At 40.6% G+C, this 12,583-nt stretch overlaps 2 protein-coding genes and 1 long non-coding RNA gene across 3 annotated transcripts; all 3 read right to left on the bottom strand.

Annotated features, from left to right (window-relative positions):
- Positions 1 to 279: 279 nt before the first annotated feature.
- Positions 280 to 4,206, bottom strand: LOC121551637 (parvalbumin, thymic CPV3-like). The gene is made up of 5 exons (XM_041864344.1): positions 3,932 to 4,206; positions 3,117 to 3,184; positions 2,212 to 2,344; positions 1,188 to 1,297; positions 280 to 568 (listed from the first exon to the last, which is right to left on the bottom strand). The coding sequence occupies exons 2-5, from the start codon at positions 3,175 to 3,177 to the stop codon at positions 543 to 545; spliced, it is 330 nt and encodes a 109-aa protein (XP_041720278.1). The 5' UTR covers positions 3,178 to 3,184; positions 3,932 to 4,206; the 3' UTR covers positions 280 to 542.
- A 4,264-nt stretch (positions 4,207 to 8,470) lies between these two features.
- Positions 8,471 to 9,099, bottom strand: LOC121551640. The gene is made up of 2 exons (XR_005997097.2): positions 8,664 to 9,099; positions 8,471 to 8,585 (listed from the first exon to the last, which is right to left on the bottom strand). It is a non-coding gene; the product is annotated as an uncharacterized LOC121551640 (long non-coding RNA).
- A 368-nt stretch (positions 9,100 to 9,467) lies between these two features.
- LOC121551636 (parvalbumin beta 1) lies at positions 9,468 to 11,535 on the bottom strand. Its single transcript, XM_041864343.1, has 5 exons — positions 11,428 to 11,535; positions 10,522 to 10,588; positions 10,210 to 10,342; positions 9,932 to 10,041; positions 9,468 to 9,762 (listed from the first exon to the last, which is right to left on the bottom strand). Exons 2-5 carry the CDS (start codon positions 10,580 to 10,582, stop codon positions 9,737 to 9,739), a joined length of 330 nt encoding a protein of 109 aa, XP_041720277.1. The 5' UTR covers positions 10,583 to 10,588; positions 11,428 to 11,535; the 3' UTR covers positions 9,468 to 9,736.
- Between the last annotated feature and the right edge of the window lie 1,048 nt (positions 11,536 to 12,583).

Genomic DNA, 12,583 nt, shown 5'->3' with positions numbered 1-12,583 from the left:
ATAGATGTAATGAAATGCTTTGAGACTGTGATCTTAAATACAATTATTAATAATTATGATATTTTATTTAAGTTCACAGTCTCAAGGCATTTCATTACATCTGTACAAAACAAGAGACACTGAGACTGAAACAACACCTGCTGAGACTGTCCTAACATGGACACTGTACTGTACAATACTGTGCACACTATCCAATAGTGTTTTGACATTGTATAGCAACATTGTGTGGCATTATTTCAGGACAATTCATATTTGAGTAAAAAGTCAATAACCAAGGAGGAGATTTTAGAATGTATTTTATTATTTTATGTTCTCAGTAATTTAGTAAGTGATACATTTTGGGGGATAATATAATGACCTGTCTAAACGTATGCAAAAAGCAAAAATAAAAATCGGGTGAGAGTTGTAGATAGTCTGAACCAGAGGCTTGCAAAAAATAATCAATGTTTCTAAATACATGGACAGATGGAAAACTAAAGTTATAAATCCTAGCGCTGGAGTGGGGCGAGGAGAAATAGGTATGGAGGGTGTTATCCGGGTATTCAGGATAGGACCATGGCCTGGAACTCTGTGGGGAGAAAGTTAAGACAGGAAGATAAATAATTAGCTATACATGAAGAAAATATGTTATTTGGGACATAGTGACATCTCAACCAACTCAATTAATGAATCTGGGACATAGTGACATCTCAACCAACTCAATTAATGAATTTGGGACATAGTGACATCTCAACTAACTCAATGAATGAATTTGGGACATAGTGACTTCTCAACCAACTCAAGGAATCATTGCAAGGAGACACATTTGAGAACATTTTACCAAGATACTACACTGTATACTGTAATTGAGAGTGCAATTGACAGAGGAGGTTCAATGTAGAACTGTAAAAACTATTTATATTACCCATTGGCAATTACCATTCTGTAACCTGCTTACTATCATATTGCAATCGTTGCCAGATTCACAACCAGATTCAGACCTGTACAATCTCAACTGATTTGGTATCGAATGAGATCATTCCTTCAAATTGCCATCGACATAATCAAACAACACTCTCATCCACCTCTTCATCGCCGTCATCATCAACGACGACAACAACAACATCATTGTGATTATCATCATGATAATCGTTATTATCTTCTTCATCATCATCATCATCATCACCAAACTAGTGTAAGATACACACCATCTGCTCCAATCATGCCGTCGCTGTCGTCATCAGCAGCAGACATGAAGGCCTTGGTCTCTTTTTCAGTCAGGACACGGGCCCCGGGGTTGAACCTCTGGAGGAAGAACCTGAGACGCACACACACACACCATGAGACCCCTAATATACCATGTTTACTTTTACTGGGCTATTCTACACAGTTGCCATGACAATACACCGCTCTACAGCAGAACCCTTCAGATATTGAGGAGGTAGTATTGTCTGGGTTACAAAGCAAACCGATCGGACATTAATGATGAATAGATGAATGGATATTGTTTCAGCCATATATCTCAGACAAACTATGGCGGTCACCCTTTTAAAATAGGATTTTAACCTCAAGGATCTGTCCTAAAATAAAAAATTTAAAGTTTCATGAAAAAAAAAGTGTAGGAGTTGTAGAGGACATGCTTACTGAAAGCAGGCCTAATATGCCATCAGTATGACAATTTACTATCTCTTGATGGGGGTGCACTAGTAAAGATGTGCAAGTTTACAAAGCCTATCTTCAAGAAGTAGCCTACTTTCGAGCAAAGTTAGGTTGACGTTTATTGGGATGAGTGTTGTCCTTGAGGCCGAACTGAGCGATTTCCACTAGATGGGCCAGCTGCAAAGTCAAAATTGTCTAGATTGTAAAAATGCATGAAAACAAATATTTGCTTTTTGGTCTTGATTTAAGGTTAGGGTTAGGCATTAGGGTTAGCAGTGTGGTAGGTTAAAGGTTGGGGTTAGGTTTAAAATCAGATTTGATGACTTTGTGGCTGTGCCAGCTAGTGACCACTGCAGAGCTGTCTCCAGAACAAGATTGATGATCAAAAATGCTAACCTTTGCAAAATTACAGGTAGCCTAACACGTTTAGGGCCTACAGAGGATGATATAGGCCTATGCTGCTTCAAGAAGAATATATGGGCTATTTTCTTTAGGCCTAAATATTGTAGTAGAAAGAACACAAAGATTGTAGTTCATCACTAACTAAAAGTCCAACAATTGTAGCCGACTCACTTCAGTTCCTCCTCCTCAATGAAGCCACTGGCGTCGTTGTCCAGGATCCCGAAGACTTTCTTCACGTCCGCGGGACTCTTCTTGGTCAGACCACACTGCTGGAAGAACTTCTTACAGTTGAAGGAGTCCGGTGCTGATGGGGTAAGGATGACATGAGAAAATTAACAGGCGTGTTCGGCCTTAGCTCTGGTATAGGTCGTTAACGAGGAAGTGGGGGTAGGAAGTGGAGATAGGCCTAGTGGAAGAATGCAAACTAACGCAGACCCTAACCCTAACCTTAACCCTTTTAGCCACCTAGCTAGAATTCATAACATATCATAAGTTTTGCTAAATCGTAACGTATTGTACATTTTGCAAGTTCGTAACATATTGTAGGTTTTGCAAATTTGTAACATATAATACGAATTGTAATTCATAACATATCATACTAAAAGGAGGGTCTCAGATTTACGTACAGAATAATACGAAATGCTCTGAGACCAAGTTGCGGCTGATTCAAATAACCAACTCTTCTGTTTAGTCTAGTTTAGTTCACTCATAGGCACATCACATTTTCATTCATTCAAAAACTCAGTCTAAATGAAGACAATTGTTTGCATTATAATTCCTCCTGATACATTTAGGGACAAAAAAGCTGACTGAGACACCTGCCATCTGTTCTGTCCTAAATGCTTTTGTGGGGTTTGGTGTGTGAGTCTACTGTAGCCTAAATGTTGTTTTCTCTAAAATAGGCCTCATTTTAAACCACCTAAGTATGCCTATACTTCTGTTTTTTGTTTGACAACAATGGACGACCTTATTTTATTTTATTTAGTATAGTGAATCTGCCCATTGCCTAGGCTACCACTAATGCGGTGAAGGAATCTAATGAAGAAAGCAATAATGATATTAGTGGAAGATGATACCTTGGCAGTCCTTCATAGCTGCGTCGATGGCATCAGCCGAAAGGACAGATGAGAGCGACATTTTAATCCTGTTGAAGAAACAACAGTGGTGAATTATTAACACAATTAGTCAGGTCGGCTAAACAGCAATGCATGCTTCTTCTTTGAAGACACAAGACGTTGGTTTGGCTGGTGCAGAATATTATAATTATTTGGATAGCATATCTAAAGTACAGTTTCACAGGCCTATAAAACATAGCCAATAACTGACACGCATATAGCCTAAGGTCTATTGATTCAGCTCATGCACATAACAGTTAATTTCTCAGTAATTCCCCCGAGCCTATTGCTTGATCTGATTCGTTGACAAAAGCTAGGTAGGCCTACTCCAAATACCACTACTGGCAAATGATCTTTAGTCTGCCCTGAATACGTTCAGGACACTGTCTCTGTCACCCTGCGCGTACCAAAGCGTCCCAAGGCGCACAGATAATGCACAGATGCATGGGAACTCTCTTCAGTGTCTGAAGTTAAATATCCCAGTCAAATTGACCCAAGGCTAACAAATGGTTATACGCCAGTTTATCAACTACCATTTAAATAAGTATTTGCTCAAATGGATAGCAAAGAATGAATTAGATACTTCCTAAAAATAAAATATGGCACAACTTTGTCTAATACGCTGCTAAAGCATCCGTTGTCTAAACATTAAAGCCAAGTAAACTACTCATTATAAACACAAACGAAGCGAATAAGAAAAAAAGAACAATTTCTATCACTCAAAGTGGCAGAGAATGACTCCCCTGAGTCCAGTTCAGAGCGCAAAGTCAACTTACCGCGTTGAGGTTCTTGCCCGGTCGTTGATCCAAAAGAGAGGAGTAAGGAAGGCTATGTGGTGACTGGTGTCCGTCAGAGACGATTTATATAGGTCTGATTGCGGTGACAATAGGGAATGCTTGAATTACCTGTCTGAGTATCAAATTTTAACTGCCCGTCCCTGATCAAATTTCTTCCCTAACTAATTCACCTTTACCCTTTATAACGCCCATGGGCAGGACCATAGACTGACTACTGTGGACATCAGTAACGCCCTTGTAAATGGAAAATTAAGTCATCAGTGCATTATTCTATATCCCCTCCTCCCACCCACACCTAACCCAGTCCTCCTCCCCCTCTCCCTCCCTTCTTGAATTATAATACAGTACTATGGTACAAAAATGTGCAGTCTCTCTAGCACTGTTTATACCTGGTGCTAACATGCGCCCTTTGTCCTGATCTTGTCCACATTCCGATTATGCCCAAATTTGTACACAGGAAGATTAAAAGACAGGCAGGCATTGTGTCTGGATATCAATCAAGTATAAACAGATCTGCATGGTCAAATCATTTAAATCAGCATTGTACTGGCCTCTAAAATCATTGACAGGTAGCACCATTGACTTATTGCATCAGTAAATAAATCCATATTATTTAGAATATCTGTCAAATAATCTGCATACAGGGAGGTACCAGCTAATCTGTTCACAATGCGGACACAGTGGAGGGTAAGCTGGGTAAGGGAGAAGGGATAAGAGACATATTTTAATACAATGTGTAGATGTGACAAACCTTGATCAGATAGTTATTGGATCATATTGATCAGATCACGAAACTCACATGTTAGCGCAAGGTATAAACAAGGCTAATCTCTCTCTGTCTGTCTGTCTCTGTCTCTCTCTTGCTCACCCCCCCATCCCTACAAACAGTCCCAGAGCTGGTATTTGTGTCACACATACAGTATATTGTCCTCAGTGAAAAAGGTAATTCAGTGAGAAAGCAAGCTGCATTCAGGGAGAAGTCAAGCTCCAATAAACCACATTCAATTATAAAGTGTATAACTGGATATGTGGATATTGGATGTTGAACAATTTGTGGAGAGATAAAGTGCGGCCATTGTGTGGTGTAGTAGCCCACAGCCCCCTGAGAACGAACGCTCTGGTCCAAATCTCCTGCAGATCTGTCAAGAAATGTGCCCTCATTTGGATTTAAACAGCCCACATTTTTCAAACCCTGCTACTCTGTTGGACCCACCAGATGGGGTTAGATTATCCTCTGCAAATCTAATACTACTAAACTCCACAGATACACACACACAACAGGGGTTGCCTATCACGGAATGTCATCATGACGATATATTTAACCTTCTCTCGCACTACAGACCAGACGGGGGTAAATATTGAGCTATCATTTTGTCCAGTGTGCTGATTAAAGGACACAAGGTTACCCTTTTTTTCAATGTCCCACTTGATTGTGCATGATGATGTAATGTCAATTAGGGTCCATACACACATGCACACACGCATAAACACACATACACACACATTTGCCTATGGCGTCTGTGTTGGAATAGAGTTTGGGAAATGGGGGGGAGAGAGAGAGCGAGAGAGAGAGAGATTGCATCTTGTCTATTGAGGTCACTCAGGCCGTCCCTCAGATATAAATGGCCACACTAGATATGGCCGCAGGGGCAACCCTGGGCGTTAGCAGATCTAACAGAGTGATCCATTTAGAACAATGCTTATCTTTGCAATTCCTCACAGTGTTATTGAAGAAGTGAAATGTAATACTGTATTTGGGCAGTATGTAAAATGTGACCATTGGCAGAATTCCTATACCTTCAGAGGACAACCCTAAAACAATGTCACTGTATGTAGAAGTGAATGGAGAGGTCTGCGGCGAGTTCATTAACCATATCCCTTGGAGTATACAATGCTTCTGGACTGTGGAGAACAGCTATTATTCATCATTGGACAAGGGGAAAGTTGAAGGTGTGCAATGTGCATGTGTGCTCACTTCTCACTGTAAAGGTGTGCATGTGTTCGTATTGGGGTGACAGTGCACTGCACAGGATGTCATCAATAATACAGATAGCATCTGATTTGTGTCCTTTTAAATATAAAATCGACATAAATTATATTATTTATCCAATTATTATAAAAAAATATGTATCTAATTATTTATCAAATTCAAATCCTGTTATGATTCTCATCATTAAAGTTTTGAAACAAAGTCTGACATTTAGCCTTGACAATTCTCTCGGCATGTTTAATAACAAGTGGCACCACACAACAAGAAATTGACACCCTTTGAGGTAGGGATTTCGCTGAATATCCCCTATAGCCGGGGGCAGACAACAATCATAGACCAGCTTGCAAGCTGTTCAATTCAATGAGAAACCGCGGCGCGCGCGGGGGGGGGATTTATAGACTACAGTACTTGGCACCTGCCCAACACAGCTGCAGCAGCGGAAGCAGGCAGCGGTCGAGCGCGTCAGCTGGCGACCGCGCGAGCCCTCCCAGACCGCAGGCGTTATAGTGTGTCGTGCAAAGTAGATGGGTAAAGGTCGCTCAAGGACAGGTCAAGTGAACCTTATTTAAACGTACCCTGCATATGTAGGCTGAATATTCCAAGTAAAATGAACCTTTAGACTGATATTACAGTGTTCTAGCCCCACGGTTATTACATTAGCATTTATTGTACTTTTATGCATAAATTAATTGCATGACTGCTGAAATGATCGAGTGGGCACGTGCGCTTAAAAGAACAGTAGGCTAGATCACTAATCCTTTAGGACATATTAGGCTTGTATTTTCACTGCTTAATATTGTTGTTTTATTCTGGTGCATATTTTGGTGGGAGAGTTGGTGTGGATAGTGTGTAGGCTATACGCTGCGTTTCCACTAACTCTCCAAACATGTACGCATGAGGAGAAAACATTTCCCTTGGGACCACTTTATGGTAATTTTTATATAAATGTAGTTCATTAATGCAAGGTGTGTAATTAAAATAATTAAAACTACTCCTGCAGCTCGCTCAGTCACAGCCTGACCTTTTAAATCACATTTTGTGACTGGGCGCACGAACGAGCAATAGTGCGACTAGCGTCTCCATGTCCAATGTCCGAAACCTCTTTCTAGGATTTGAGGCTCCAGCGGCAGATGCATGAGTGGAAACTCAATAGGCTCTCCCTGTCTCTGGTCCTATGTGAAAGAGAGACTGAGGAGGACATCGGATCGAGCGGTGCCCCTTACCAACATGCGGTGATGTTGTGCGCCATTCTGATACCTCGTCGCCTATACGGTTACTGGGCGGTAATTTATTCATTTGCTAATTTTCTTTACAAGCGTACATGGGCAGGATAGTCGTAATTTGTCCTGGCTCATCCGGTGTCGAACAGAAACGGATTAGAGATGCTCCGTTACCGTTGCCACGGAAGAAACGGGTGTGTTTTGCTTGTTCGGTTAAATCATATTGAAAAATGTGTAGACATAACATATGCAGTTCTAGATAATAGGCTAACTGCGTAAGTTATCTGACTTCAGTGTATTATGATTGCATTACATTATGAACATGGTCCTGAAACATCTGATCGCAGGGGGTTCCGATTGCCGCTGTCCCGTGGTGCTAAATCATATTTGAATGTTATTAGCGCTGTTTTCTGTTTGTTTGCATCGACTTTTTCCTCGTGACAGTGTAACTATAGCGCCAAATGCCCTACCAAAAGGCAATGACTAAACCAGACAGCTCTGCCTGACATGGTTATAGTTGCCTAAATCAATGGCTGTTAGTGTTCCAGTTTTGTGGGCCTATGGTTTCAAAAGCTGCATGAGATGTTGTTTCATGGTTCGTCCTCCGTTTTAATGTGACTCTTCAAACACACATCAGGGGCAATTGTTATATGATAGGCCTACTGATGGTTTGTCGTGACTGATGGTTTCTACGGTTGTGGCTAGATGGCTCCATCTAGTTGTAGCGTCGGGGATAAAAGTTTTGACAACTAGCATTTTAGCTAAGCCAAACCCTAACCCTTTAATTACGTTAATTATCCTGACCTGATGCGTTAATTATGTTAACCTGCTGCGTTAGTTCTAACCTGCTACGTGAAGTCACTTCTTTCCGTAGTTGGGTTAGGTTTAGCTAAAATGTTACAGTTGTCAATTAACCATCAGTCCCGACAAACCATCAGTATCACTGTACCTGTTCAGGAGAGTGTAATTAACGTTAACGTTCAGAAAGCAATGTAACCTATCGAGGGAATCGTATCATATCTATTCATTATATTTCTATTTGTAACGTTCAGAGCGTTTAACTTCCCTGAATACACCCCAATACGCACCGCTGTCTCTATTTAGGGGAAACGCTGCCTTGGGAAGACTACTCACTGTCTTTGGGTTTGCCACCATCTAGTGGACTCATAACGCCGACGCATAGACTATACTCCCATGTGGGGCTTCTTAGTAATGTCGTTAGGCCTACTGGACACCGGACATCAAATCATAGAGACGCATTTGATGAGATCAGCAGGAACACTTGTTGACAATCAATCAATCAACTGCTGATGTAAAAAGGGCTTTATACATACATTTGATTGACTAAAAACATTATAAAACATATTGAAGCATGTGTTTTGTCCATATATGTATGCAGACTCTTAAGGCACTGGTTCCCAACCTTTTTCATTATAAAACATATTGAAGCATGTGTTTTGTCCATATATGTATGCAGACTCTTAAGGCACTGGTTCCCAACCTTTTTCGTTTAATGTACCACCAACTGAATTTTGCTCTGCCCGGAGTACCCCTGGAGTACCCCCACATGTGTATTTTACCAGTAGGCCTATGGTCTTATGAGTATTCTCAAGTACCCCCTGTGGATAGGCCAAGGACCCCCAGGGGTCCTAGTACCCCTGGTTGGGAACCACTGCTCTAAGGTACTGTATAAAACATAATTGGAATCACTTGAACCCTCAATCCTTGTCTCTACTCTAGGATAGGATGTAAATTATGGATGTATCTATTGTTTAAGTAGAACATTTCTGTTACCTATTTTCATATGAGGGCGGCAAAACTAAGTTGGTGCCATGCTGGTATTTATTTTATTGACTTGTATTGTCCTCTCTCTCTCTCTCTCTCTCTCTCTCTCTCTCGCTCTCTCCTTCACTCCCGCCCTCTCTCCCTCTCTCCCTCTCTCTGTCTCTCTCGGTATCTCTCTCTCGCGCGGTCTCTCCCTGTCTCCCTGTCTCTCTCTCTCTCTCTCTCTCTCGCTCTCGCTCTCTCTCACACACTCACCTACCTCGGTTTGTGTGTGCCTGTGCACCCTCGTGCGTAAAGTGTGCGTTCATTTGTACTTGCACAATGATTGTTCTGTTTTTTTTATGAGCAAAACATGACAAATAGACTATGTGTCGTGAATTATTATGTATAATTTATAGCAAATAAAATGGCAGTCGTTTACTCAATTACAGTTAATATAAACCGGTTCCTTTTATGGATGTGAAGTTAAATTAATGGCATCTGAACTCAGATAAACACATTTGATTAATTAAATAGGAAATAATACAAAGACCTTTTATTCCAAAAGAATATTGATTCTTTTTTATCTATCGTCCTTTCCTGAAAAGTGCATCATAGATTTTACAGTAAGCAAAATTCATATAAGACATGAATACATCCGCGCTACATTCACAATCATAATTTTGGACAGTGTGCCGCACAGGAGGAAACTTCTTGCAAGCAAATGTATAAAAATTATTTATATTCAGATGAAAAGGGGAGGTCTTGGGCAATATTGTTCCTTCAGGTGAGTTCTTGGTCAGTTGCTCTTTATTGCTTAACCAATACAGCGAACTCTGCAAAAGAAAAGAAAAAACATTAACCCTTTCCAGTGTCTTATAACATTAGTTTACTTTCCTAGCTTAGGCCTTAAAATAGATTGAAACCAGGTCCTAAACATCGTTATTAATATGCAAGTAACATTGATTAACGCATTGATTAACCCATGTATGCTATGTTTCGTACCATCAATTCCAATCATGCCATCACCATCCGCATCACCAGCCTTGAGGAAAGCCTTTGTCTCGGCGTCGGTAAGTACCCTGGCTTTGGGGCAAAAGTTCTGAAGGAACAGCCTGGAGACACAGACACAAATATTGGTTTAGTTTCATTCGAATGTATGCTGGCCAATGCACTAATGCACACTTACATTTAGAATGCATGCGCACCGATACAGTGACAGTCTCCTGCATTGATTTAATCTATTGTCTGTTATTTGTCCTGTAATGGTGCATGGCTCTTACTTCAGCTCCTCCACCTCAATAAAGCCACTTGCATCCTGGTCAATGATCTTGAAAGCCTTCTTGACGTCGTCGGCGGACTTCGCAGCAAAGCCAATCGTATGGAAGAAGGTCTTGAAGTTGAAGGAGTCGGCGGCTGTAACGCAAATATGAAGGATATATGCCTACTGTATAACCTGCAAGTAAACACATAATGCAACTACAGACTAGAGAGGTAATCGTGTGTTCATATAGCTAATTTGACGTTTATCATACCACATAGTTGGGTTAAAAAGGCTTTTTAGGTGGGGGAAAAGTAAACAAACTAGGCTCTACCTTTGCACGCTTCCAATGCGGTTTTGATGTCAGCCTCCTTGCACAGATGGGCACAGGCCATTTTGAGCTGAATGTTGAAAAAGGGGAGAAATTGTTACTTTAATTCAACTTTGATTTAGCGTGTCAACGTTCAGTATTGAGCACTGCATTGAATCTACATCATGTTTTGAGAGCTTATTACCAGGTAAGTACTAAGTTATTATTCTATTGTGCAATACCAGGGCACAAACATAATGCTAATAAAGATGAACAAATCACCAAACACTCCGACTTTCTACCAGCCAAAATGTCAGCACGACTCAACCCATCTTATTACATTTATAATAGATTATCCACTGCATTACGCAGGATGTCAAACAAATATTTAAAATCGACCAGCCACTGTTTACTAGCATTTGGCTGGTGGTCTTTTGATAATAGCGGAGCCCCCTGCGCCATCCATGTGATTATAATGCAATTGGACAGATCAAATCGAATGTGTCAAGCTGCCCTCAAATGTTTCTGTCTCAACCAATGGGTGTAATTTGGGAATTCATATCAAATCCAATTGAAACGTTTTTAGTGGTTCCCAAAAGGAAAGCCCCGATAGGCCATGGTTAAGGCAGCCCACGGCACATGTGGGTTTTTGATAAGGATGTTGATGTTGCATTCCAAACGTTCCATCTGAGAAACTGATTTGCAATTGTCGAAATCCATCCGGCTCCGGTGTGCGTCCAAATAAAGCCAAAAAGTACAGAATCAAAATCTCAGTCTTTGGGTGTTTTGAATGACACAACGGCTTGCTGTCCCACGTTTAAGGTAAATTGTACAGTGCGCATAGGATAAAATGTACAGCAAAAGCCTGGATGTTGCAACCTTTCTGGATCCTGGGTTACTGTACGTCCTTAGCACCGCACGGAAACTCACCTCTGATGTCTTTGGTGAACGGTTGATAGAGAAGACTTCAGGCGACTGCAGCGAGTGGTGTTCCCATCGATACTGCTGACCTTATATACTTTCAGTCAACCGATATTCTAGGCATAATGTAACCGACACCGGTCGTGGAGGGGGGGGGGTCTAATTGTCCACTGGCAAGAGACCCGATCTATTTAAAGTTACATAAATGAAGATGCTTAAAAGGTGCGTTTGAAAAAAGTCCATAATATCCCCCATTGCTAAGAATATATTCTGTTGAGTGATAGGGATGGAATCGACGGTTGCTAAAAAGATATTGAGAGGTTCATGTAGCCTATGGATATCAACGCGGTCATTGACGAGATTTATAAGGAGGGTTGTAGTTTTCATGTAATATGCACACATATGCTGGACTTGAGAGGTCTGTTTAAAACTATTTTGTGTTACTCTGAATATCTTTGTTAGAGTTTCCAGTCATCCATTGCATTAAGGTGAAGTATTGGATGTGCGTAAACCGTGTGTAAATATAATGGTTTTCTAAATGATTTAGAGAAGGTATGATGCTTTTATGATTAAATATTTTGATATAATAAGATATGAGGCTACACTAAACTTGTAATATTTTACATGAAAGTAATTTACTTGCAACATGCTTATGATTGCCTAGATTTTATCATGCAATGTCTCGTGAAAGCAAATTTGATCCTAATAATCTTCCACATCCGTTGGTGTATATCGGACTAATTGTGCATAGCCAAAAAGTGTCTGCGGCTTCTGTAAGTCTATACAGTTAATGTGATCATGGGGATTAGCCCACAGTAAACTGTACTATACTTCATATCTAGCCTATACTGCACGCTCAAGTCCTTTGTATTTGTATATTTTTGTTGCCCTTTATATCGCTCAGAGTACTTGGGAAATAAACGAAGTTATGACCCAAAACAAACGTCGAAGTACTGATAATTGCTTTCATATGGTTTGGCTATTGGGTAGAAAACAATGCACCATTCCACCATAATGTTTAACTGTTCGTTAAGCAATTTTACAGCAAACGTTTTTTTTTTTCACTTGTGGTCAAATACATGCTAAAGTTTATAGCGAACATAGTATTTTTTTCCTGCAGGTGGCATCACTGTCATATCTCTGACGGGGGGCGGGGGTATACTAT

The sequence above is a fragment of the Coregonus clupeaformis genome, chromosome 35, assembly GCF_020615455.1.
Source record: "Coregonus clupeaformis isolate EN_2021a chromosome 35, ASM2061545v1, whole genome shotgun sequence".
In the NCBI taxonomy this organism is placed as follows: domain Eukaryota; kingdom Metazoa; phylum Chordata; class Actinopteri; order Salmoniformes; family Salmonidae; genus Coregonus; species Coregonus clupeaformis.
This window is presented reverse-complemented; position numbering and strand designations above follow the sequence as displayed.

Bases quoted from the DNA above. Each gene is read 5' to 3' on its own strand.
- LOC121551637 (XM_041864344.1), bottom strand. From the start codon at position 3,177: ATGTCGCTCTCATCTGTCCTTTCGGCTGATGCCATCGACGCAGCTATG. The intron at 2,345-3,116 runs GTATCATCTTCC...TTACCCCATCAG, and splicing joins AGCTATGAAGGACTGCCAAG to CACCGGACTCCTTCAACTGT. The intron at 569-1,187 runs GTGTGTATCTTA...TTCTCCCCACAG, and splicing joins CGGCATGATTGGAGCAGATG to AGTTCCAGGCCATGGTCCTA.
- LOC121551636 (XM_041864343.1), bottom strand. From the start codon at position 10,582: ATGGCCTGTGCCCATCTGTGCAAGGAGGCTGACATCAAAACCGCATTG. The intron at 10,343-10,521 runs GTAGAGCCTAGT...TTTGCGTTACAG, and splicing joins CGCATTGGAAGCGTGCAAAG to CCGCCGACTCCTTCAACTTC. The intron at 9,763-9,931 runs GTACGAAACATA...TTTCTTTTGCAG, and splicing joins TGGCATGATTGGAATTGATG to AGTTCGCTGTATTGGTTAAG.